Source organism: Guillardia theta (genome assembly GCF_000315625.1).
Source record: "Guillardia theta CCMP2712 unplaced genomic scaffold GUITHscaffold_28, whole genome shotgun sequence".
Lineage (NCBI taxonomy): Eukaryota > Cryptophyceae > Pyrenomonadales > Geminigeraceae > Guillardia > Guillardia theta.
In genome coordinates, this window is record NW_005434646.1 from 335,626 (window position 1) to 360,146 (window position 24,521).

A 24,521-nucleotide genomic window follows, 5' to 3' on the forward strand; every position below is an offset into this window, starting at 1 on the left:
CCCTCCCCTCCCCTCCCCTCCCCTCCCCTCCCCTCCCCTCCCCTCCCCTCCCCTTCCTCCCCTCCCTCCCTCCCCTCCCTCCCTCCTTTACTTCTCCCTCATTTTGCCTCCCTCTCCTCTCTCCTCTCCTCGCCTCTCCCTCCTTCCAACCTCAGCTCTCCTACATCTCCACTTCGCCGTCGCTTTCCTCCTCTTCTTTGTTGAGTTTCTGTCTCAGGCGACTGTCGGCGACTGCTGCGGGAAGCTCAAAGGGAGAATCATGCCGTGAGCTTTTGGCAGGAGGAGAGGAGGTGCTAAGAGAGCGGCAGGCACAAGGGCGGGTGGATCGAAGTGCTCGAGGCCGTCGATGCTCGCTGCAGTGTGGGGACTTTGAAGCAGGGGATAGAGAAGATTCATATCCTCGCAGGGAGGTGAGGGAGGGGACGGGACAAGACGGGAGGGGGCGGGAGGAGAGGGGAGGGGAGGGGAGGAGCGTGATTTGTGCTGAGCCATCGCCGTATCGAGCAGGTTCAGAGACTTGAAGAGGAACGCGGAGGCTATGGAGGCCGCAGTAGCGAGGGAAGCATACTCTGCCTGACATCTCTTCGTTTTCAAAGCATGAAATGCCAAACTAGGAACTAAAAAGTGCAACGCTCTTCCCATTCTGATCCGTCTAACAACTCATGTGAACTAACAAATGAGAGAGTTGAAACGGTTCAGCCGCTGCCCTCCCACCGGATCCTTGACGTTCGTCCTCGCCTCCTCTGCTGCTCTGCTGCTCCTCTTGAACCTCGTCTCCAGACACTTCTCAATGCTGGGCCGGATCACGATGAGCTGGTTCACCTTGGAGTAGACGATGTCCGCTCGCAGCTGTCGGAAGCAGAACCAAACATGCGGCCGCTGCTTCTGCGTCGCTGTGAGCACCTGACGACGAGTCGAGCTACTAGCATGACAGAACCACTCGCGGGTGGCGAAGATGAGGGAGTAATGGTTGCGGAAGTGGATGAGCAAACTGTGACCCGCGTTCAGCTCCTCCTTGACCATCTCCCACTGCTTCACCTCCACCTCCTCGTCATCGTTGGGAGAGCACCGCCCTCCCTCCACGATTTCTTCCCTGCAGTTCCAATTCCCCAAGAGCCTTGCGGTCTCAACAGGAGACATGCTGTCCGACGAGTCGTCGCTCGCGTCGTCACTGTCCTCGTCCTCGCAGTTGACGATCTCGTTCCCCATCCTCTTGAGCAACGGAGGGCACTTGACCCCGGCCGTGTCCTCGACCTCCTTCGTCTGGACGCACAAAGATTTGCTGACCGCATGGCATGCTCTGAGCAATCTAGGGTTTCCAATCTTCCTCGTGCTGGGAATCAGCCCGCAAGACCCTCTCAGGGCGGCATGGCAGCTGATCCTCCCGGCTTCCCTTGCCCACTTGCAGTAGTACTCGATCACGTCCTTCTCCTGCACGTAAACTTGCAGCTTGTCGTCAGCTGGGGAGAGCCTTCCCTCGAAGGAAGGATGGTTCAACACAGCATTGAGAGCTCCTGCCACTGAAGCCGCCGCGCAAGTCTTGTGCGACTGCTCGATCCAACCGAAGAAGATGCAGTCGTTCACGTGGAACTCAACGTCTGCCGTCTCGTTCGGCTCAGGGCCCATCGAATCCTCCTGGTCATGCATACAGCAAGATCCTTCGCATTGAGTGTTGTGATGATCTGTGGCAGGCATGTCTTCCCGGATCAAGTTTGCCATGGAGGGGAAAAAGTTTAGAAACTTGGGATCCGTGAAAAGCTTCTCTTTGGCAAACTTTGCCAAGTCTGCAGCAGGGATCTCATAGTATCGCATGAGCAGAGTTTTGCAAGGTTTGTGATAAAAAGTCCCGTCGTTTCGCTTCTGCAGCTGTGGAACGCTCTTGTTTCCCTCGAGATCCTTTTCTGCCCAACGAGTCCAACACTTGGAGCAAACAAAGGGGTTCCTCACAATATGGACTCGTTTCCTGGGTTTCCTCTTCCTCTTATCAGTTCCATCCTTCCAGTCGTCGAATCTCACTTCCAAAACTCCATCCGCCTCCCTCGAACTCGGCAGTGTGGTTGGCATCTCAAACCAGAACGAAGGAACACAAGAAGATAAGACCAAGTGAGAGAACTAAGTGGTTTTTGAAGCCGGAATCCACTCTCACTTGCCTTTCAATCTATCCAGCACCAAGAATCCAAGTAGTAGATCCTTTTTTAACCTCCGAGACTCCTCAGGATAGAGATATGCGCTTAGGGCTGCAAGAAGTCAGTTGAGGACAGCAGGGATAGCTAGAGCCCCTGTGTAAACCTCAGGTACCTCAACTCAACTATCAGCAGGTCTCGTTCTCGATTCTCTTACTCTATCCTCGTATCCTCCTCCTCTCCTGCCCTCCTCGCTTCCTCCCTGCCGGTGTCGGCTACCGTCCACATGCGCTCGCCCATGGCCGTTGAGAGAGTTTTACTCACTGGGGAGTAAAATATTTATAAGAGTACGTCATCTGTAGGGAAGGTCAACTACAGAATGTCAGCGTACAAATGGATTTAAAATCACTTTACTGGTACTGACTTATAATACATCTACTACTTTTAATAAAGAAACGGCTATTAATAAAATATTTTAATTCTGGCGCCTCGGCCTCGCCGTTTTCCATGACGTTTACTCAAAGTTAAGTTAAAAATCAGTACGAGGACAAAGACGGACGGGTGATCGGACCGTGACTGAGAGTCGGGCTCGTTCAATACTACTTGTAGGCTAGTCAAGTTAGCTCACTGAGTAACCGAGTCACCTTAGAGTCACGCGGCCGACTCGGCCGGGCGCCGAGGGCCGGGGCACCGGGCAGGCTCGCCGTATGACCTGTGCCGCTCGACTCTCCTGAATGTGGGCCTCTGGGAGTCGGCCTCGCAACTTGGCTGAGTCATCAGTAGTGACTGGGACCGTGCGAAACGAAAGATCAGTCCGATCTTGAGTTGGAGATACGCCGGTCAAGTTCACTGAGCTGCCTATACGTTACGTCCCCTCGCAGCACCGGTACCGTACTCATTACTAGTAGACTGTCTTCATGGTTACCCCTACGGTACTCCGTGAGCATTTTGCTCCTCCCCGACTCTAGCGCGAGCCATTCCCCCCCTCACTACTTCGCCGTCTTAGCACCTCCTCACTCCTTCATCATCTTAGCGCCTCCACATCTCTGACCATCTTCTCAGCAACCTGGATGAAGGATGGCTGATCTCTCGTCTACACAAGCATCTCTCGATCCCCTGCAAGGAGCTGCTGCCATGAGCAACTACGTCGCATGCCTAGGCTCACAAGCACCATGGGACTTCTACATCATGTCTTCTTCCACATGCGTATTGCTTGTCGGATGCTGGGTAGGAGCCAAGATCCTGGACGCGGTGTTGACCAGAGCATGTTCCAAGTATGCGCCTTTGGACTCTAAAACCAAGAAGAACATATGCGTCTATTTTCTGGAAGTCCTCGTCACGTCGCCAGCGTTTTTGTACTGTATCAGCGTCATGCCACACAGTCTCGACATATCTTTGGTTGGAAAGCAGAACGCAACGATAGAGCAGCTCAAAGCCGCGGCGACCATGGGCAGTATGGTCATTCACTTGTACGTGTTTGAGATCATCTACAAAGAAAGGATCGACTGGATTCTACTCTCACATCATGTCATGACCATCCTTGTCGGTGCAATCCTCTGGAACGCCTTATACTACACCCTGAACGTGGTAATGCACTTTCTATGCACACTTGTTCTGCGTGACTGCGATCTCTGACGTGCTGTGTCATGTCAGACTATCATTGCTTATTTGGCAACGAGCCTCCTCTTCTCTGCAGTGACAGAGCAGCCAACGTTCATCGCACTCATCATGTATCGCCTGAGCGAGTCCCGGCATGTCAACAGCGTGCTTCGCTTTGCTGCCGTCTCCTCTTGCCTTACCAAGATGTATGCTTTCTGCCTCACCTGGGCGATGTACTACCGTGAAGTGCTGCATCCTCCAAAGATGATTAAGAGCGTCAGAGGCAACTTCGACTGGGAGTTGTTTCTCGAGATTTACATCCCAGTAGCAAGCATCCTGCTGATTGTGCTTCAGGTTCTGAGCATTTGCCTTGTTTTGTTTTGAGACAATTCAATCTCACTTGACCTCTGCAGCTGAAAGCCAACTACATCCTATACCTTCTCAGCCTGAAACACACAAGACTATTCCGAAAACAACGTGCTAGTCTCCGATTGGAGGCTCAGCCAGGAGATGTCAAACTTGTGCAAGTCAGCCAACCCGGAGGAGGAGGAGATGCTTCCTTCGTTGAGGTGGTGGTGACGGCAAGGTCTCCAGATACCAACAGGTCTTCGCAAGACGAGGAAGCAGAGAGCCAGAGTCAACAGCAGCATCGTGATCATACGATGGGCTCTCAGGATAACTTTAACAGGCCAGTGTGTGCATGACGGTCGGGCGGCAGCGCGCCTCCGAGTCCGATCGGACCAGCAAACGGACCTGACTCAGTGGTACTCAGCCCCTTAGCTGACAGCCTGTACTGAGTAAACCAACCATCCATCATGGCATCGCATCCGACCTTCACTTGTCTATACTAGAGTCTAGCTGCTGCCACTTCAATGAGTCATGATGCAACTCAGTTGGCAACGTAGCTGGCTCCCATGGCTTTAGTACGACTGATTGAGGCAGTGTGTGGTACGCTTTAATTCTAAAGACATAGCCAGGCTGGTACGAAAGATGAATTTATTGTACAATTTTCAAGCCCACCTCAGTAATATTTGTACCTTTGGAACATTACATATGTTAGAAATCGGTGTACCTTCACTACCATTCAATTTTAAAAAACTAAATCAGTTTTATATGGTTGTAGGCGCCGGCACTCCCCTTGCCTCGGTCTCCCGCCAATTTTCACGTGCGAGAAGAGCGCCTTCCGGTGGGGGTATTCCCTAACCTCAATTTATCCATAGTACCCGTTATATCTCATAGATAGGTACGGGTATGCTGTCCAATCAATGACAAAATCACCCCTCGTTTACGAATTTCGACCGCTAGCTGCTCTCAGCATGGGCAACAAGAAGGGCCACAAGGTATGGGAGGGGGGGAGGAGGACGCGAGATGAGCAGAGAAGATTCTGAAGAGCGACATGATAGAAAGAGAGCAGAAGATGCAGAGCGAGAGAAGGAGTGATTGTTAGCAGGATTGACAGAAGGCGATGATAGAAGGAGGAACGGATATGAAGGAGGCGTTGTCAGGGCTGCTGGAAAAATCCAAAGAGCAGGAGGAGGGAGCCGGGAGAGAACAGCACGGCAAGAAGTGATTGACTGTAGCTGATGATGAGAGTGTGATTGATCGGTCGAAGTAGCCACACAATGATGAAAGAGGCGCACGAACGTCAGAAGGGGGTTTGAATTGGAAGGAGGGGGGAAGAGCTGGATGGAGAGTTAAGTGCAGGGAGGTTGGCTTCGTGAAGCATCCCACTTCTTGTCGAGATGTGCAAGATCAACTGCTGCCCTTGCTCACATCAACTCCGTTGCAGGATGCTAAGCATGCCAAGAAGAAAGAGGAGCAAGACAGTGAAGAGGACGAGGAGGTCTCGGGGGCAATGTCCAACATGGACCTGAAGAACCAGTCTCCTGCTGCTCCCTTCACCTTCGCTCCAGCTCCCAAGGGACAGTCGCCTTTCTCCTCTTCGGAGGGGAAATCAGTCTTTACCTTCCCAACGCAACCGGCAGAAGGGGGGCAGGGAAACTTCACGTTTAACTTTGCGCCGGGTAAGAAGGGGAAAGGCGGGGACGATGACGACGAGGACGATGATGAGGACGAGGAGGACGACGACGAGGAGGAGGAAGATGATGATCGTGGAGTGGAGGAATTTATCGCCAGCCTCCCGGAACCAGTACAGGAATGCGTCGCGGCTTTGAACAAACTTGACGAGGAGGTTTGCTCGTTGCAGTCTGAATTCAGGAAGGAACTTCGTGAGCTCGAGAGGAAGTATGAGCAGAAGGAGAAGCCTCTGTTCGCCAAGAGAGCAGATATCATCACAGGCCGTGCCAAGCCTGAGAATGCTGAGAAGGCGGATGGCACTGGAATTCCTGATTTCTGGTTGGGGGCTATGAAGAACTGTGGAATCATCGGAAGCAACATCACCGAAAAGGACGAAGTGATTCTCAAGTTCCTCTCTGATATCACCGCGGAGACTCTGCCTGAGGAAGTAGGAATCGGTTTTTGCCTCAAGTTCTACTTCCACAAGAACGAGTTTTTCACCAACGAAGTCCTTACAAAGACCTACTTCCTTGCCGACTCGTCGGACGACTCGATCCTTGAGAAGGTTGAGGGAACTGAGATCGCATGGGAAAGCGGCAAGAATGTCACCGTCAAGATCAAGAAGAAGAAGCAGCGAAGCAAGAACGGCAAGGGAACCCGCACAGTCACCAAGACGGAGCCTTGCGAGAGCTTCTTCAACTTCTTCAGCCCCCCCCACATCCCTGACCCCGAAGACGATCCTCTGGACGATGATGAGCTGGAGAGCCGACGCATGGAGCTCGAGTCTGACTACGAGATGGGCATCGCGTTCCAGGAGCGCGTCATCCCTCACGCCATCAAGTGGTTCACTGGGGAGGCCGAGGACGACGACGACGACGACGACGATTATGACGATGAGGAGGAATACTTTGACGAGGTAAGGAGGTTGTAGCAGTTGTGATCATGCTGAACGTTGCCGCAGGAGGAGGAGGAGGATGAAGAGGACGAGGACGAGGCTCCTCATCGCGGTCATGGAGGTCACCGTGGAGGTGGCAGAGGAGGAGGAAGGGGCAAAGGCAAGAACGGGGAAGAGTGCAAGCAGCAGTAAGGTGTTGCCATTTTGGTTCAGATCGCTCAGTCAGTTTGACGAGTCTGCTGCACCGCTGGCAACGCTAAGGACGAGGATGGTTCTTAGACTGTCATTGTGACTATTACAAGATCAATATTTCAGAAAAGAAAACTACATCTTCCTCCCTCCCTCAGTCATTCTGATCCCTCTGCCCTCCTCCATGTTTCCAAAGGGACCACCTTGCCTGCGTCTCTCAATCACGGGGCAACTTGCCTGCTGTCAAGTCAAGTCTCGAAGGAGAAAAACAAGGGAGCAAATCGGGGACTAGTGAAGGAGTGGTCCTGCCTCACCTTTACGCTTCAGCCTCTTCATCTGGCTCTTAGACAGCACAGGAGCGCTGCCAAACGGAAGGTCCTCCTGCTCCTGCACCTCGTCGATCGAGGCATACCTGCCCCCTCGAGGTTTGAGGTTGACTGGGAGCGAGTCAAGTCTCGATAGCGAGGTTGTGAGGGAGAGGAGGGGAGGGAAGAGTAAGGAGAGGGAAGAAGAGAGCGGGAGAGGGAGCAAGAGAGCGGTACCTTGTGTGCCCTCGACGACTCCCGCCTCCTCTTTCTTGGCATCAGGTGTGTCATGGAGCCCAAAACTGGCTCGCCGGAAGGGCTGGAAGGACTGCTTGATGTCCCGTCCGTCCACCACCTGCGGGAACTTGACGGCATCAGCAGCTTGTGCTGTCTTGAGCTTCTGCACCACGTCCGGGCTGATCGATCGATCGCCAAACCCGCGGGCATCGTAGGGTCGCCACTCGGCCTGGTAGAGCTCGTGAAAGTCCTTGAGCTGGTAGAGGAGCGTGCCGTCATATTTCCACAGGCAGACTTCGTTGTCTATCCTCAAACCAGGGAACGTGACCGCCGTCATGAAGTAGCGCGAGCATGGCGAGAAGCTCCTGTAGATTGAGCAACGAGCCGTCGCCTGCCCGATCTTCTGCCTTTGCATCTTGTCCCAGAACTGCATGTGCCCGGCCAAGTTGCCGAAGCCGCCGATGCACAAGAATCTGCCGTGAGGAGACCAAGTGATAGAGTTGAAGGGGCCGGTGCCGAAGGAGAAGATCGCCTGCCCCTTGTTGTTGAACAGACAAGCTTTCGCCGGCATCATGCCGTAGACCACAATGAACTCGCGAGTGCATGGCGACCAGGCCAAGTCATGGATGGGCCCGTCACGGTCGAGCTGGACGTCAGCAGAAGTCATCAGGTCCATATTGACGTACTTGAGGGTCGTAGTCCCGTAGTAGTTGTTGTTCGTCTTGTCCACAGTCGTCGAGCAAAGAATGAGCAGACACTGACCGTCGTAGGACCACTTGAACGAAACATCCTCAGTCCCGAGCAAGTCAATGGTCATTGACGGGGCATCGACCTCGAAATCTTCCGTCAGGCTGTAGATAAACACCTCCTCCCTCCCCTTCTCAGCATGAAACACCGCGATGTTCACCGCCCTCCTCGACCTCCCATCTGTGACGGCCGTCCCAAACGCGCTCGCAAGCATCAGCTGCCGCACTTCCTTCATCTTGATGACCATGTGAGGCTCCACTTTGACCCCCGACGGGATCTGCCGGAGCTGTACAGCATTCCAATTGTACACCTCGATGCCCCTGATGGTCCGACGGCAGCAAATCTCGTCGTCTGCCGTCCATTGGATAGAGGGCCAGTGGTCAGGATCGAAGAGATCCTCTGAGTCGCAGTCCACCATGATGTTGCAGGTTGGGATGTGCCAGATGACCAGGTTCCCGCTCGTCTCCATCACCCGCTCGACCTGCGTCGCTCGGTTGTACGCCCTCCACCTCTTACTCTTGGATGCCCCCTGGAACCACTTGGTGAAGGTCACTAGGAAGTCTCCCTTGGGGGACAGCGCGACTCCCTGGATCGCATCTCCGTCCTCGGACCTGCAGTCATACTCCACCTGGCCCGTCGAGGGATCATGCACCAACACCGAGTCCTGAACCATCTGCACAAGGCGTCTGCCGTCCTTGCTGTAGACTACCTTGCAGTCCTGACTTGTCCCCGCCGACTCGAACTCGTCCATTTGCATGAGAGGAGAGGTCTGGTCCTCCGGATGCAGCTTCGCGTTGACCCCGGAGATCTGACTGCTGAGCCAGGACAAGCTGCACCCGTTGCGATGTCTCAGCAGGATCTGATGCGGCTGAACCCTCCGAAGACTTCCCTGCGAAGGCGGTTCCACAGCACGGTCTACCGGGGAGCCATGGCGGCAGGACATGCTGCTTGCAGGGTCCGTTGTGCGGCTCCGGGCTGTAAATGGAGAAGACGCGTCGAAAGAAGCATGCGCAGATAGCACACATGCTGGCAGCAGGAGGAGGAGACCAGCAGACATGGCGGTTGATCGCAAGGGGATGACGTCGAGGTTCGAGATCTCCCAGTGCTTCGGACTCCTCCTCTTTTCCAATCCTTCCCCTCCCCCTTTTCTCTCTCCTCCTTCCTCTCTCCCCTTCCTCTCGTTTATCTCCTCGCCTCTAGCCTTCGTTTGCCCTGCATGTGCATGCGGACTGAACTCAAAAACCCCATCCCCCCTCAGTCCCACATGCAAGATTCGGCCGGCAGCAGATTCGGCAGACCTTTCGGTGGCACAACATGCTAGTGGCAAGCGGGACGGGCGTGAGCAAGCAAGCAGAGACTTGAAGCGAAGACGAGGAGAGGGAGGGAGGGAGGGAGGGAGGGAGGAGGAGGAGGAGGAGGAGGAGGAGGGGAGAGCAAGGATGGGGTGAGCTTGAGAAACGAGGGCGAGAGAAGTAGATCAGAGAGAAGGCGAGGAGGAGAAAGGTTGTCAACATTCTTTACATGGAGCATTGATCAAATACCAAGAGATTCTTAGAAGAAAGTGAAAGAAATGGGAGAGTGAGCACTTCGCCCGCTTCCATTTCTTGCGTCAACGTCTTCCTTCACGAGTGTTGCATATTTCTCACGGTTTGGAGCAGGAAGAGGAGATGGCAGATGACAAAGAAGAGCAGCAGAAGAGCAGCAAACGGACGAGCTGGAAGCCGACGCGGACAAGCTTCGTCGCTGAGACTCGACAGGAGCCCAAACATGAAGTTCACCCGACGAGCGAATATGAGGTCAAGCTCCCTCGCAAGGTGCCGATCAGCTCGTCCCGCAGGCCCCTCGTCGACATCCTCTCCCACGACGAGCTGTGCAGCCTGTGCCATAACATCCCCAAGATAGAGCTGCATGCCCATCTTTCGGGAACAGTCAAGGAGAGCACGTTGAACGAGCTGGGGAGAGCCAAAGGGCTGGACATCTCGAAGATGAAGTTCACGCTGGAGTCGCTGGCAGCAACAGACTCTCTTGAGCAGACTTGGAAGGAGACGGTCGAAGCCTTCGACAACATCCGCAAGCTCACTGCCTACGACCTCCATGTCCTCCGCAGGATCATCAACGAGGCCATCGAGATGTACGCGGAAGACGGATGCGTCTACCTGGAGCTTCGGACGGGGCTGAAGCATCTGCCAGACAGGAAGACGTTCTTGTCGGAGGTGATCTCAACCATCAACTTGGCGCAGGGGAAGCATGGCATCATCGTACGGCTCCTCGTCAGCGTCGACCGGGGAGCGTCCGTGGAAGACGCGAGAGAGACGATTTCGATCGCAATCGATGCGTACGAGTCTCAGAGCAAAGGCGGAGGGCAACGGGGAGGAGGAGTGCTGGTGGGTGTTGAGATGGGCGGCAACCCGTTGCGGGGGAACTGGGACGAGCTCCGTCCGCTGTTCCAACAGGCCAGAGACGCGGGAATGAGAGTCTCTTTACATTTCGCAGAGAACAAAGGACACGAGGAAGAGCACGAGAAGATCCTCGAGTTTCGACCTGACAGGCTGGGACATGCTGTGTTCATGAGCAAGAAGATCACCGACAAGGTCCTGAACACCAAGACACCAGTGGAGGTGGAGTGTCTATGATACTTGAGAAGGACTGAAAGGCTGATGACAGGTATGCATCACGTGCCATGAAGCCTACTACAAGGTAGACAGGAAGAAGAACGTCTTCGGGATCCTCAAAAGGTTTCGATACTTTCGCTCCCTCCTCTGGTCAATCACTTTGCTCGTGCCAGTCACAATCATCCAGCTATCCTCTGCTGCGACAACGCGTGCCTCCTCCACACCCTCCTCAGCAAGGAGTGGGAGGTAGCGATACAAACCTTTAAGCTGACAGCAGAAGACGTACAACACATGGTCCTTGACAACGTCGATGCGATCTTTGCCGACAGTGTGACCAAACAGAAGGTGACTGGTCGAGGCATCCGGGCATTCGATGACTTGATGCCTTCCAGCTTCGAGTGCAATGCGAGAATCGGCTCAAGTCATTGTTTACCAAGAGCGAAGCGCCACGGTCAACGACGAAGATTAAGAGTACATTCCTGACGAATTTGTGCAGAGCAAGAAAGTCAGGAGGAGGAGGATGGCAATCTTTGTTGTTCTTGTCATTGTCAGCAGCGTGTCTGGGAGGCCTCTACTACCTTCGTGTCGTCAAACGAGCAATCTAACTTGCGCCCTTTCATATTGATTATGTTTATGATGCATCTTGAATACTTTTAACCAAGATTGACCTGAGCCTCTCCTTCCTGTCTCCAGAATCTTTGTCTGACTCTAACTTCTTCGAGAAGCTGTCTCCCCTGACACTCCTCTTGAAGCTCCAGAACTGCTTCGACAGCAGCATATGCCGCCTCATCTTGAAGAGGTCCGCACCGCTCCTCGGGCGAGATTCGGCATGCAAAGGTGACTGCACGACGTTGCGAATCACCCGCATCTTGTGGTCGTCGAGGTTCTGACCGAAGATCCGCGCTGACCCCTGCTGGATCAACGCAGTGCTGATGAGCTTCTCGCGAGGAAACGCTTCTTCACGGCAGAAGTGAGACACGAGCCTCTCCACCACCCTCGTCCCCAGGTCCTCATCGCTGACTCCACGAGACTCCACCTCCCTCATGTCTATCGGAGGGGAGAAGGCTTGCAGATGGTGCCATGCCGTCACCGTGTGCTTCCCATCCTCGGCCTCGCACAGCACCTGCGCATGCCTCCACCAGGCAGGGTCACCCGATCCTTGACCGCTCCAACCAGTCGAGCATGCTATCTGTCCATCCTTTACCATCTCGTTCTCTTCCAACAGGACAGGGATGATCCAGTGACCCGCATTCACGGCGTATGAGAACTCACACCTGCACTTGTTAGAGAGCACGTATGCGTCACTCAGAAACATCAAAGTGACGGCAGGCACGTTGTCGTATCCGCTCCCATTGATGTACTTCTGATCGATCCAGCACACCAGGTCAGTTGCCTTGGCGATCAGATGGCAAAGTGATTGGATCAACTTCATGGCTCGATTGCAGGTTGAGGCATGCAGCGACTTGTGGAACTTGAGCATCCAGGACTCTCCGGAGTGTGGATCTAGCAAGTGCATAATCCTCTTTGGGGACTGATAGATCTCCAGGAGGCGGCTAGAAGAGCTCTTCCCTTTGAGGACATCCCTAGCGTTCCTGGCAGTGCCGGAAGTCCCTGTCGTCTCGATGGAAGGGCCTTCGCTCTTTGGATCGCTCGAGTGATCCCTTGCTGACCCCGTTTGTTTTACCTGCCTCGTCGTCGGAGTCGTTAGCGGCGTCCTGTAGCTCATGCTCTCCGACAAGGACTGACTACGGTACAACACTTATCTTCCACTTGGTGTTCAACCGCTGGCAGTTGAACGAGGATGCCGGTGGCGTCGGAGTTCCCCGGTCAGGCGGCCAGCTGGTTCGCTGCCGCTCGCTCTGCAGGCCCGGGCTATGCACCTCAAGAGCTCACAGGGCGAGTCAAGGACTCAGTCAGGACCTTCATTGAGTTCCGGCATTGCGATGCTGCACAATCGCGATCGGACCATCGACATGCACGAGCCCCCAGTGCTTGCCTGCCTCCTCCTTGCATGGGCGGGGCTGCCGCATCTGATCCGTTGACGATCTGAGTTGACTTCCCTTGACCGAGCGTAACTGGAGCAACATAATCGTAACCGGGGGAGATTTCATTGCAGCCGTTACAACTCACGAAACTTGGCCTGGCCGCCTCAAAGGACCACCTCGCTATATCGTAAGTGGGGTATGTCGTGGACCCACCCCTATCAATCACAAACACTCCCCTATGAAATATAAGGGTACCCACCCACCTAAACTAATTTTGTTACCCCCTCTTGCCTGGGGATTGGGTTAGCTGGATGTCTACGACCCTTCTCAATTTGGTGGGTGGGGTACATACCCTACCCTCCTATTCATGATTCCAGCAATTAGTGAAATACCCACCCTTTGTTCAAGAATCGAGCAGGTTGTCCCACCTGTTGCCATCAACAAATAAAAAACATTTAATAATTTCAGCATAAAACTTTGTTTTCAATACAAACTTTAAAGTATTTTAATAATTCTCGGTACGCTATGCCTCAAGTACAACAAAAGGTATTTACAAAATTGAGGCCGTAAGCACTAGAATTCTGCCTGTTAATTCGACCCTCCCCGTCAAGCGATAGCTCAAATTCTTGAATGAGTAATCGAAATGTACAGTATTATATATAATAATATAATATGATATAAATATCATCTAAAATAGTTTTTAACTTTTTCCTCAATTGTTCTTCCCCCGGCGCAGGCATGCTGGACATTTCCTTTGCCTATGTAGCTTCTAGGCGCCCTTCCCCCTACCCTCCCCTCTACCCTCCCCCTCCCCCTCCCCCTCCTTCCCCCTCAAATTTCGTTGTCACTGTGCGTTCTCATCTTGCACTGCAATCACCGCTATCATATCCTTTCAGCTTTCCTTCCTAGATCCGTGAAACCCGAATCAGCTTCAACTAGAAAAACTAAAGCATCAATCACCACAATCACCAACACTACTATCACAACCATCAGCTTCCACAATCACCTGTATATAGCATGTGGGTGTGATATGCATGAACTACTCTTCTTTGTTTGGATGTGTATTTCCCATGTTTCAGTCCCATATGTAGTTGTCTCATTCTGAATCCGCCGAAACCTTGCTGGCCACCTCCATTCAACAATTGTATTGATCTTTGTTAATTTCTTTTGATCTAGAAATAATTGCCAATGGTTGTGAAGTTGAGCATTTATCTTGAAAGTAACCTATTTGCTGACTTATAGCTCTCACAAAGGGATCCGAAGATAGTGAAGACACACGGAGGATGGACCAATCTTCACCCGAGGGTATAAACCACGACAGCCCTGTTGAGAAATCCAATTCAGAGTGGGTAACGTTCGAGGCTGGAAATGATTCCAGCAATGGGCACATAAATGGCCATGAAGTGAGGAAAGTTGTATTTCTATGCCCTGAATTGACATAATGTCTGCAGTTGGACAAAACATCTTCAAGTGATGCCGTAAAAGAGTTCTCCTCCTCCAACGAATTTGAGGACTCGATAACTGACGATATCGGCAATGAATCCACAACATCCGCAGCTCCAGGGTCCGAGGAGCCGAGCACAGGAGGGTTTGACGGGCTGATGGGAGGCTTCGGGGAGAGCACTGGACAGGAGGGCGTGGGAGCCGGAGGAGCCGGAGGGTTTGAGGAGGTAGGGGGCTTCGGGGACACATCCACGACAGCGGCAGCTCCAGGGTCCGAGGAGCCGAGCACAGGAGGGTTTGACGGGCTGATGGGAGGCTTCGGGGAGAGCACTGGACAGGAGGGCGTGGGAGCCGGAGGAGCCGGAGGGTTTGAGGAGGTAGGGGGCTTCGGGGACACATCCACGACAGCGGCAGCTCCAGGGTCCGAGGAGCCGAGCACAGGAGGGTTTGACGGGCTGATGGGAGGCTTCGGGGAGAGCACTGGACAGGAGGGCGTGGGAGCCGGAGGAGCCGGAGGGTTTGAGGAGGTAGGGGGCTTCGGGGACACATCCACGACAGCGGCAGCTCCAGGGTCCGAGGAGCCGAGCACAGGAGGGTTTGACGGGCTGATGGGAGGCTTCGGGGAGAGCACTGGACAGGAGGGCGTGGGAGCCGGAGGAGCCGGAGGGTTTGAGGAGGTAGGGGGCTTCGGGGACACATCCACGACAGCGGCAGCTCCAGGGTCCGAGGAGCCGAGCACAGGAGGGTTTGACGGGCTGATGGGAGGCTTCGGGGAGAGCACTGGACAGGAGGGCGGGGTAGGATCAGGTGGTGTGTTTGACTCTTCCTCACCACCTGGGTTTTCGGATGTGCAGACTTCTTCTGTTTCCGGTTTGGATTTCCCTGGTCAGAGCGGGGAAGAGCCTTCGGCCTCTTTTGATTTCCCTCCATCTCGTCCAGTACCGACTATTCCCAGCTCCATCCCGGATGTCCAGGTTGCTGGAGATCCGTTTTTCGGCAATGGCGTCTCTGGAACGCAGTCTCAAGCAGTAGAGACGCCTACGGAGAAGGATGTTATCTCAGATGTCACTGATGACTGGGGAGAAGAGGAGAAGGAAAAGCCCAAGCTCAACTTCAAGATAAGATCCAAAGAAGAGATTGAAGCTGAGAACGCAAAGAATGCCGTTTCCCTCTCTGCAGTGAACCTTGGACTTCCCGTAGCACCTGCTCCATCAGGCAGGTCTCGCCGGCAGGTTGCAGTCTTGTCCGGACAGAACTCTTCGGGATCAAGTTTGCACAGTCCCAGTATGGACTCCCCCCAAGCGTCGACACCTACTGCAGCTGCTCCTTCCTTCTTCCATGCCAACAACGTTACGCCAGAGGACCGTATCAAGCAACTCGAGGCGCAAGTCACAGAATTGAACGGCAAGCTTGAGAAGGTAACAATAGATTTCTGATTGGATTCGATTGACAGATGATGACAGGCTTTGAATGAGAACAAATTGCTTCACATCAAAGTTTCGTCGCTCAATCGCGAAATTGATGTAATCAGCTGATGCTGTGCTCGATTTCACTGACCGGTTTGCTACAGGACTTCCACAATAAAGCGGAGACCAACACAGTAACGCCTTTGTGTTTGCACATGTTAACCTGACTCTCTGTAGGAGCACAAGCTTGAAGAGTTGGAAGCAGCCTTGATTCAGGTGACGCCAGAGCTTTTCTCTCGCACCTTCTCACTTGGCGCAGGCCAAACTTCAAAATGCGGAAGATGCTTCGATTATCTTGCAGTTGAAGCACAAGGTAAGAGAACAAGGGTCTATGATTTTTTAACTTGCGACACAGCTCAAGACAAACGGAATAAGTTAAAACGAGGGCGAACGTTTCTTGTAAATGTACGTTTTGCCATTTTGAGTATTTGAAATAAAGTATCTCTTGATGTTCAAGTTCTGCTTTGAAGCGATTGGTACGAGAAGAGGAGAGTAGATAACTTAGCTCTCTATTTGTGCGAGCGGGGTGGAGGCATATATATAATCCTCTATGGATCGCTTTACAGAAATGACAAAACTTACAACGCCTGTCTATCGCTGGAAGTGACAACTATGAGAGCCTACCAGCGGCAGCCAGCAAGCATCAGAATTGCATTTCAAGTGGTACTCAGATGTTCAACAGTCATCAGAAACGATAGGATCCTGCTCGTTTACTTGGACCTTGCCCTCATCTTCCTACGCTTGCGCTGAAGACGCCTTTGCCTCTTCTTCTTCCACTTCCACCGCATCTATTCCACGCAGAATAAGAAAATTATTGATCAAAAGTGCGAGGTTCACATATGCAGCACAAACATCGAAAAGAAACGTTTCACGTTGCAAGTAGTCAGGCAATAGACGCATCAAGTTGCTGGTATGAATCAAAGAGGAACAAGACGTAAACAGAAATCAAACATTATCAAGCGTATCCGGATAAACTATCAAAGACATTGATAGGAAAGCCAAGACAAAAAAGAACAAACTCTTGCAAAAAATTCAAGATCCATTCAATAGCCACTGCAACGAGTGTGGAGCTCAGAATACATCTTTCTCAGTAACAAAAGCAATAAAAATAAAAATTCAATAGAGGAGAAAGAAACGACACCATATCAACACATTCTCATCATCTCCTTTCCTCTCTCATACCTTAGCGGTGGACTTCTTCCATGGGTTGCTCTTATGCGCCATGGCCGCAAGTCACTCGTCGGCTGCCTCGCACGAGAATAAATACACCCCCCCCCTCTGCACCCCACCTACCCCACCCCCCTTATCGTACTACCCCGTTTGCTCTTCACCCTGGAAAAATGGACCCTACCCGAAGAAGATATGACCCTACCCGGTCATCTTTCTTCATCTCGGAGGGCACCCGGTCCATTGCCTCAATTTACCTACTCTTTCTGCTGCAAAAGTACCCTACCCCACCAATCTGACCACATAGTGAAGGGTGGGAACCACCCTGACATCGGCTTTATTTTATACCCGGCTACCCTTATTAATTTATGAAGATCCATGACCCCCCACCCCCTTTTGCCTGTGCTCGGCCGCTGTTTTTTTTTCACGTGGGGTTCTTTCTCCTCGGTAATCACCCCCACCCCCTTAATTCTCTGCACATTGTATTCTGTGATGGGGTGGGTCCCTTTTCCGTTTCCCTGGACGCTAGGTCAACTTCTAGGTCAACTTCTAGGTCAACTTCTAGGTCAACTTCTAGGTCAATTTCTAGGTCAATTTCTAGGTCAATTTCTAGGTCAACTTCTAGTCTAGTAGTAACTCATCCCAGTAACTTCTCGTCAGTGTTGTTACACCAGCATCCGGCTGATGTCAGGCAGGGTGTCAATTGCATGGCAACGACATACGTAGACTGAAAGGGTCACCTCCAGCGATGGGCAAGACCTTCAACCGCCCGTGGGCCGCCCGGCAGATACCCTGGGGCCCTACCTTCCACTGAGCCTCCGGAGATACGGTGGCACAGGAAGCCACGGTCTAGATGAAACATAATCGATCAGCGGGAGCACATTCAGTTCGTCTTGCTCCCGGCTTCCCCAACGGTTTCGCAAATGCAATTTATATTTCCTTCAGTGTAGTGTGACCTTCCGACATCACGAGAATATTTCCCAGACTCCAACCATGGTATTTGGGGGATTCTGTATTCGATGTGTTGGGTAACCATTGCAAAGTTTATGCAACTCAGGGGTAAGGTTGTTGTTGTCAGACGATCTTGCAAAGATCGCTTCAACGCTCCTGAATGTATGAAAGATGGAGCAAAAGAAGAGCAGATTATGTCGAAGCATTACCTGGCTGGCGGCTCATGTCGGTACATGTTCGAAAAGACGGCAGCGGTGGTGAAGCAGAGGCTGGATCGGGCTCTTGCATCGTGTCGAAACCTAGAACATCTGTTCCAGGGTATCGTTGGTGACTCCTCGTTGGATGCTGTAAATCACTTGACTGCACGTTCAAGCATTCCCAGCATAAGGAGCTACCTTTTCGAGCTTTGATTTTTCAAGAAGGTGAAGCAAGGGGTGACCATGCGTGTCACGTGTGAATCAGGTTTGGATGGAATGCCCAGTGTTACCCTTCGATGCGAACGAAGTCATGGAGAGTCTTCCTCAAGAGAGAGCATGCTTGAGGCCAATCAACGTGTTTCAACCAGGCTATGATGCTATTATTGTGAATGTGCGTGCGAAGTTGGTCGAGCTTGTGCAGGTGACAGTTTTATCGTCGCACTCATTTAAGCTCTCTCCCTTCGCAAAAGCTCTCAAGAAGCTCAACATCCCAACCAAGGGTTGGAAAGTGAAAGTAGTTTTCATCGTTCCGCCAGAAAGGCTCAAGGATTTTCAGATCGACGCTATCAAGAATTGCGGGGCGATGGAGGAGTACGGATGGAAGAAGGGGTCCGAGGGTAAGCAGGCAGATGTAGCGAGCATTGAAATGCTGTGACCTCTCATCACGGGAGGGCTGAGCACTCGCTTGAAGGGAGAGGCAAGATCTGACCAAGAAATGTTGCACTGAAGAAAGGAATGCATGCTTGTCAACTATACCGCCAGGCTTCCTGTGCTGGCACGCATGCGAGTTGCTCAATGCGGACCCATGCAATTATTATTCCGGCTAGTACGGAACCTTGCCCTGGCTTAAGTCCCGAGCCGGGCAGAAGATGTCGAATCACCTTAGCAGGTTCGATGTGAGGAATTAGAATCAGGGCAAGGGGATGTTTCTATGGACTTCAGGGTGGACGCCAACCACTAGAGGAGGGGATGTCGCCTGAGACTTGCTGAGCAGCTTATCCTGATTTGCCAAGTTGACAGATTTGTGCTTGCATGGAGCGAACATCCATTATCAGTGCCTCCATCTGGGATTCGTGTTGTGATTGGAGGGCCAAGTTCTGATAGATGAACATAGATGCGTATCCATTCCAACAGAAGCCCCTCTCTTATTCAGGCGGATGCATGCGATAAAATCTTTGACACCGTCACGCTGCCTGACGTCATGAACACTGCTGTCCGGGCTAACGCAGTCATCCCACCCGTCAAATTGCTGTTCTACCCCTCCACTTTCCCTTGCAACAAACTAACTTTTCCATGCGCGGACAAGTTCAGTACACCTCCTCTGGCGCATCCTGCTCATGAAAATCCCACAGGATCTGAAAGGTCAGCTCCTGGCACCTTCTTTCAGCTGCTAGGATTATAGTTTCTTCCACAAAGTCGGCAATCAGCTGCGCTCCTCCTCGGATTTGGCATGAAAAAGCCCTCCCATTGAGCCATGACGTGAAGCATGTGCACTGTTCGATCCATGCTGCCGATGGAGGCGAGGGATATGCTCAGGCCTCTTGCGAGAGAGCTGCAGCATTTGAGAGAGGAGGGGACGGTTAAGCTCTGCTCCGAGCACGCAATGTTCAGCTTGGTTTCGTCTGAGTAGGGCGACTCCTGGATTTTAATGGGCAGCTGCTTCTGAACGGCGGCGAGAAGGGTATCGCCGGCAGCAAGATGAGGGTGGTTGTCATAGAGCTTGCAGCTGATAGTTGGATAGGTCACACCGAGAGGAAGACCAGACACGTTCCCAAAGTTACTCGAGTTCTTGAGTGGCATGCGACGAGAAGAAAAAATGGACCCGTCAATGATCGCTCCCACAGCTACCGGCAGGAGACGACTTGCTGCACCCGTAGATCATAGAACCTTCAAAAAGAACCACAGCGACGGGAACATCTTCCGGATGACGAACGAGCCCCAGACACGGAGGATGAAGGAGGGAGGCATGACGAGTAGGAGCGGACGTATGGAGCTTCTTCGAGGATCTCACTCTCTCTCTCCCCCCTCTCGTGCTTCATCAGGCCAAGCCCTGACTGCCACCTTTGCCTGACCCCACCTGCCATTAGAGCTACCACTCTTCTGTTGGAGCTACCACTCTTGGTACAATACCACTGCTATTTCAGTACCATTCACACCAGAACAATGTGGTAGATGGAAGGAGAGTAGATGAGCTGGCGAGCAAGGAGTATGGCAGCAGAGAAGCGACAAGACAATCAATCAGGTAGAGAGGAAAGATAGAGCAGAGCAGCGAGGAGGGAGGCAAATGAGGATTTGAACAGAAATATTTGAGAGGCAAAAAGAGGAAGACAAAGATGACACAAGTATCTTCTGCTTTCAATCGATGAATGGTGACCCCACCATGTGAGTAGCAGTATGAGCGGTTTGTTTTTGATGTGACGTGCTTCAGGCAATGAGGCGTGAGTCCTCCTGTCATCCAAGGTTACACTCCCCGGCTATATGCATATCCCCTGCAGCTCAATTTTCTGAAAGAGCTGCAGACATGAAAGTATCCCAAGGGAAAACCAACATCAAGGCAGTGGTTCCTAGACTTGTGGCAGCGCAGGTATCTGACGCGTCTGCCTTCAAGTTTGCAATGAAGGTCACCTCAGAGAATTACCATTCACAACTCTCCCAGGCATGGGAAGGTCTTGGGCCGGAAAGGCAGGGCTGTGCATTCCCCTCTCTCGCTGCAAGCAGAGATGACATTGTGCATGATGTTGTCTTTGATTGCTGCCCGAAAATGTTGGGGTTTCAGGATACAGATGAATATCATCGACTGCTGGACAACAGGACTGTTGATGACACAACCAGACAATTTGGCGTAGGTAGTATCTTCCTTTAAAGGATATGACCGTGAGAAGAGTGGGGATTGTCGTACATCAAGTTGAATGTATATGAGTAGGATAACTTTACAGAGATCGTGGATGATTTCACAGAATCTGGCATGAGAAACAGCAGGTTGCTGTTCTGCAAGGAGCTATAAACAAGCTCTTTACGACCTCATCATTTCAGGAGTAGCATGGAGAGACGAATTCGAAGGTACATTCTGTTCCTCTGCCTCTCCGGAAGTTGTAATCTTGTTCATGAAAGCATTCGGACTCCCCTGGGACAGAAACCAAGATGACAGTGAGCAATCTCACTTGGTGGCCCACAATAATACATTACCTGACCACTGTTGTTCTTTCATGAAGGTGAAGATTTTGAAGACTCGTGGTCGGGAAGACGAAAACATGTGATGCCCACCATTCTTCGCTTGCAACAAGTCATGATCAATACATAGCGAATGGAGCTATCGTCGGGTGAGTTGAGATTCAAGCGATTCTCCTTGCTGACAACGTGTCATCAGGACAAAGCCTATCAGTAGCAAGCGCCCCTACGCGTCTGACGCGGCCTCTGCCGCCTCCGGGACCCAGCGCAGATATCCCCCATTCGGGACCAGGATGGATGTCAAACGGAGGTGTCAACAGCTCGACGCCAGCTGCTGCCTTGCCTTACTGTGGCATCAGCTGGAGAAGCAGAGTCGCAAGTATCTACAGAAGGCAAACAAGGACTTTTGACAGGAGCTTATTTTCTCAGAGAAAGAAATAGGAAATGAATCCAATGATCTTCATCGTTAGAAGGCATTATTGTTTGTCAAACTATCTATTAAATCGCTATTCTTGTCGCATTTTTCATACTCCACATCGACTATATGTTACATCCATGTCTTGACAGGCCTCTCCTTTCTTTCACTCGCTCCTAGCAAGCATCGACCACGAGGTGTCATAGTGGTAGACCAGTTCTCAGGCCGCCCTCAGAGTCCGACAATTCAAACCAAAGCCGGTAAGTTGATCTGAAAGCCTGGCAAGTTGCCCGGGCCGCCTGACTGTGTCAGAGGCGTGTCGTATCCAATCTCAGGGAAATGCTGATATTCCGACGTGTTTCAGGCGATGAGCTGCAGTCATTGAGCGTCAAGGTGAAAGTTCAACTCCCTGCTTCTACTTCCTACAGTTTTTGCACAGCCACGAACGGAATTGCACAGCAGGCTTCATTGATATCGCAGCCTTCCTTTGGTTTGCCTGATGATTGTAAATGTATCATTGTACGGCAAAAATATTTTGATGCAAACCTGCTCTGGAGAGCACTCGGTCAGCACAAACATGCTGGAGTCGAATACCTCGTCCTCATTGAAAGTATTGAGGGGGGCATACAAAAAATACTTCAAGCCGCGATGCATCTTGAAAATTTGAGAGTACTCATCATTCAAGGTTTTGATCAAGATTTTGAAAAACTTTAAAATTGAAATCGGAATCATACTGATAGCTTTTTATTTGTTGTTCAGGTGTAGATTTGAAGTTCGATGACCAGGATGTGCTTGCTTCTCTTTTCCACAAGCTTCATGTACATGATCTCATTCTCCATAGAAACCATCTATACGGAAATGACAGGTGCGTCCTTTTTCAGAACAAGTCTATCCTACATTTGCGCTCTCACAATCGCATCAGGCTAGAGTTTCTGACGAGGGCTTTGCTCAAAAACGATTGTTTAAAAAGTCTTCGAATCACAAGGAATGATTTGAGGTCGTCATCGTCAGGCCCATTGTCAAAGTATATCGCAAGCAGTACAACCTTGCAGGCGATCGACCTGTCAGGGAATTTACTTGGTAAGTTATTTGGTGAAGCTGCATTGGATTGTGTGACAAGAACTTTGATAAAGGAAGTGTGGGCGTATCGATCGTTTCGCAGGGGATCCGAAGTAACCGGAGCATCACGGCGATAAGTCTGAACTACTGCAGCATGCAATGCGCTGGAGCCACCACCTTGTCGCGCTGCTTGTCTGGACATCAAGCAGTCTGCAAACTGGAGCTTGCCGGCAATCAAATCGGTTCGGCAGGAGGCAAAGAAATATTTGCTGTTCTATCAAGTATGCAAGCTCTGACGCATCTGAACTTACACAACAACAACCTGAGAGACGATGGAATGCAACACCTTTTGGCTTTCTTTCCGAAAAGCTGTTTGAAATTCTTAGATGTTTCCATGAATCAGATCAGTCCTGTCACAGATCGTGAGTTGGCAAAGTTGTTTTTCACAGGCAGATATGATCGAAATGATGCGGGAAGAACTTGTTGGTATCCTGCAAAAATTCTTTTCGTGTTGGCGATCTTGATGAGCCGTCATCCAAGATTAGGATGCAAAAGTGCGTTCAACGAGCTTCACGAAGATGTCTTTCAGATTATCATTGATGACTTTCTTTCAAGCTTCAATGATTTCTCTGTAATCTTCTGATCAAGCTGGATGGAGATCAACTTTGCAGCTCGACGGTCAGATTCATCATTTTATGAATTCGGACCTTCTATACACTTTGCAGGACTGAATGGTACAGTCAAAATATAAAACATGTTCGATAACTGCATCTGCGCACAAAGTTCTGATAGTGAGTGATATGGCATTGGCTCTGAATAGAACTTGGCAGGGCAGTCCAAGTACGGATACATCTCATCTTTCTACAAATTCAGATACATGGCTGTGAGTGAGTCTCCTGGCTGTTTGAAAGCTCGTAAACACCATCTCTGTGATGGAGGATGTGTCCGCTATCTCTGTGATGGAGGATGTGTCCGCTCATCTCTGTGATGGAGGATGTGTCCGCTCATCTCTGTGATGGAGGATGTGTCCGCTATCTCTGTGATGGAGGATGTGTCCGCTCATCTCTGTGATGGAGGATGTGTCCGCTCATCTCTGTGATGGAGGATGTGTCCGCTCCAACCGACGCTATCAGAGCAACTACTGCATCGCCAGCATGGGAACTAGCGCCTTGCATAGTCTTCCTTATAAATCCTTTTTTGTCAAAATAAAACCATATTTATGTTCACAGTACAAGCTTTACTCAAAGAGGAAGTTCCGAGAGTCTTCTAACTACCCACCCCAGCATTGTTTGCAAGTCTCAGAAATCGGGAGGGTGGTGGCGAAGTGGGGGTGGGGTGATATGAAACCTTGTCAGACGGAGCACCAGGAGCACGGGGTAGGAAAAGCCTTGTTGATGGGGGTACTAATCGAAACCGGTAGTAGTAGCTGGATACATCAAGGGGGTGGGTGGAACTTTTTTTTTCCAAAAAGAGGGTTGAGATATGATCGAATGGTTTGAATTGATTAAATTCAATTCAGGCGTAATTAAAAGCGGCTCAATCGATTAAAATCAATTGACACAAGGCGATTTAATCGAAAAAGGCGAAAGTGTCTTGATAGGATCGGGCACAGGAATAATGCCTACCATGGCAGAGGACGGAGGAGGAGCAGGAGGATCAGGAGGATCAGGAGCAGGAGGATCTCCGATTCCCCTCCGCTGATTTCCTGCCATGCAGTCTAAAGTTGTTCTGGTGTCGTCTCTGATTGCCTCGAATGCACTTGGTTGCCCTTGACTTATGAGATGCGGTGGGAAAGATAGAGTCATCAGCAGCATCTACTGGGCAACTTAAACTCATCTGCTGCTCATTTCGATTCACAGCGATACTTGTGTAAGGATATGGTATCATAAGAATGCTCTATATGGCGCTTCGTTGGTCTTGCTTCAAAAGCAAGTTGGGAATGCACCT

At 51.4% G+C, this 24,521-nt stretch overlaps 8 protein-coding genes across 8 annotated transcripts; 5 read left to right on the forward strand and 3 right to left on the reverse strand.

The window, feature by feature from the left end:
* Positions 1 to 669: 669 nt before the first annotated feature.
* On the reverse strand, positions 670 to 2,353 carry GUITHDRAFT_162842 (hypothetical protein; the record flags this gene model as incomplete). Its single annotated transcript, XM_005833828.1, has 1 exon — positions 670 to 2,353. The coding sequence occupies exon 1, from the start codon at positions 2,062 to 2,064 to the stop codon at positions 670 to 672; it is 1,395 nt and encodes a 464-aa protein (XP_005833885.1). The 5' UTR covers positions 2,065 to 2,353.
* An 847-nt stretch (positions 2,354 to 3,200) lies between these two features.
* GUITHDRAFT_137891 (hypothetical protein) lies at positions 3,201 to 4,426 on the forward strand (the record flags this gene model as incomplete). Its single annotated transcript, XM_005833829.1, has 3 exons — positions 3,201 to 3,710; positions 3,777 to 4,076; positions 4,136 to 4,426. 3 exons carry the CDS (start codon positions 3,201 to 3,203, stop codon positions 4,424 to 4,426), a joined length of 1,101 nt encoding a protein of 366 aa, XP_005833886.1.
* Positions 4,427 to 5,038: 612 nt separating this feature from the next.
* Positions 5,039 to 6,825, forward strand: GUITHDRAFT_107260 (hypothetical protein; the record flags this gene model as incomplete). Its single annotated transcript, XM_005833830.1, has 3 exons — positions 5,039 to 5,062; positions 5,512 to 6,654; positions 6,700 to 6,825. 3 exons carry the CDS (start codon positions 5,039 to 5,041, stop codon positions 6,823 to 6,825), a joined length of 1,293 nt encoding a protein of 430 aa, XP_005833887.1.
* A 756-nt stretch (positions 6,826 to 7,581) lies between these two features.
* On the reverse strand, positions 7,582 to 8,139 carry GUITHDRAFT_58419 (hypothetical protein; the record flags this gene model as incomplete). Its single annotated transcript, XM_005833831.1, has 1 exon — positions 7,582 to 8,139. A coding segment is annotated over one exon (558 nt), but the record flags the coding sequence as incomplete, so codon positions are not given.
* Positions 8,140 to 9,778: 1,639 nt separating this feature from the next.
* GUITHDRAFT_107262 (hypothetical protein) lies at positions 9,779 to 11,328 on the forward strand (the record flags this gene model as incomplete). The annotated part of the gene is made up of 5 exons (XM_005833832.1): positions 9,779 to 10,729; positions 10,776 to 10,846; positions 10,897 to 11,068; positions 11,116 to 11,174; positions 11,220 to 11,328. 5 exons carry the CDS (start codon positions 9,779 to 9,781, stop codon positions 11,326 to 11,328), a joined length of 1,362 nt encoding a protein of 453 aa, XP_005833889.1.
* A 26-nt stretch (positions 11,329 to 11,354) lies between these two features.
* GUITHDRAFT_137895 (hypothetical protein) lies at positions 11,355 to 12,449 on the reverse strand (the record flags this gene model as incomplete). Its single annotated transcript, XM_005833833.1, has 1 exon — positions 11,355 to 12,449. The coding sequence occupies one exon, from the start codon at positions 12,447 to 12,449 to the stop codon at positions 11,355 to 11,357; it is 1,095 nt and encodes a 364-aa protein (XP_005833890.1).
* A 5,754-nt stretch (positions 12,450 to 18,203) lies between these two features.
* GUITHDRAFT_107265 (hypothetical protein) lies at positions 18,204 to 18,587 on the forward strand (the record flags this gene model as incomplete). The annotated part of the gene is made up of 1 exon (XM_005833834.1): positions 18,204 to 18,587. One exon carries the CDS (start codon positions 18,204 to 18,206, stop codon positions 18,585 to 18,587), a length of 384 nt encoding a protein of 127 aa, XP_005833891.1.
* Positions 18,588 to 20,453: 1,866 nt separating this feature from the next.
* GUITHDRAFT_137897 (hypothetical protein) lies at positions 20,454 to 21,510 on the forward strand (the record flags this gene model as incomplete). The annotated part of the gene is made up of 6 exons (XM_005833835.1): positions 20,454 to 20,516; positions 20,709 to 20,778; positions 20,912 to 20,992; positions 21,044 to 21,144; positions 21,176 to 21,252; positions 21,300 to 21,510. 6 exons carry the CDS (start codon positions 20,454 to 20,456, stop codon positions 21,508 to 21,510), a joined length of 603 nt encoding a protein of 200 aa, XP_005833892.1.
* Positions 21,511 to 24,521: the final 3,011 nt, after the last annotated feature.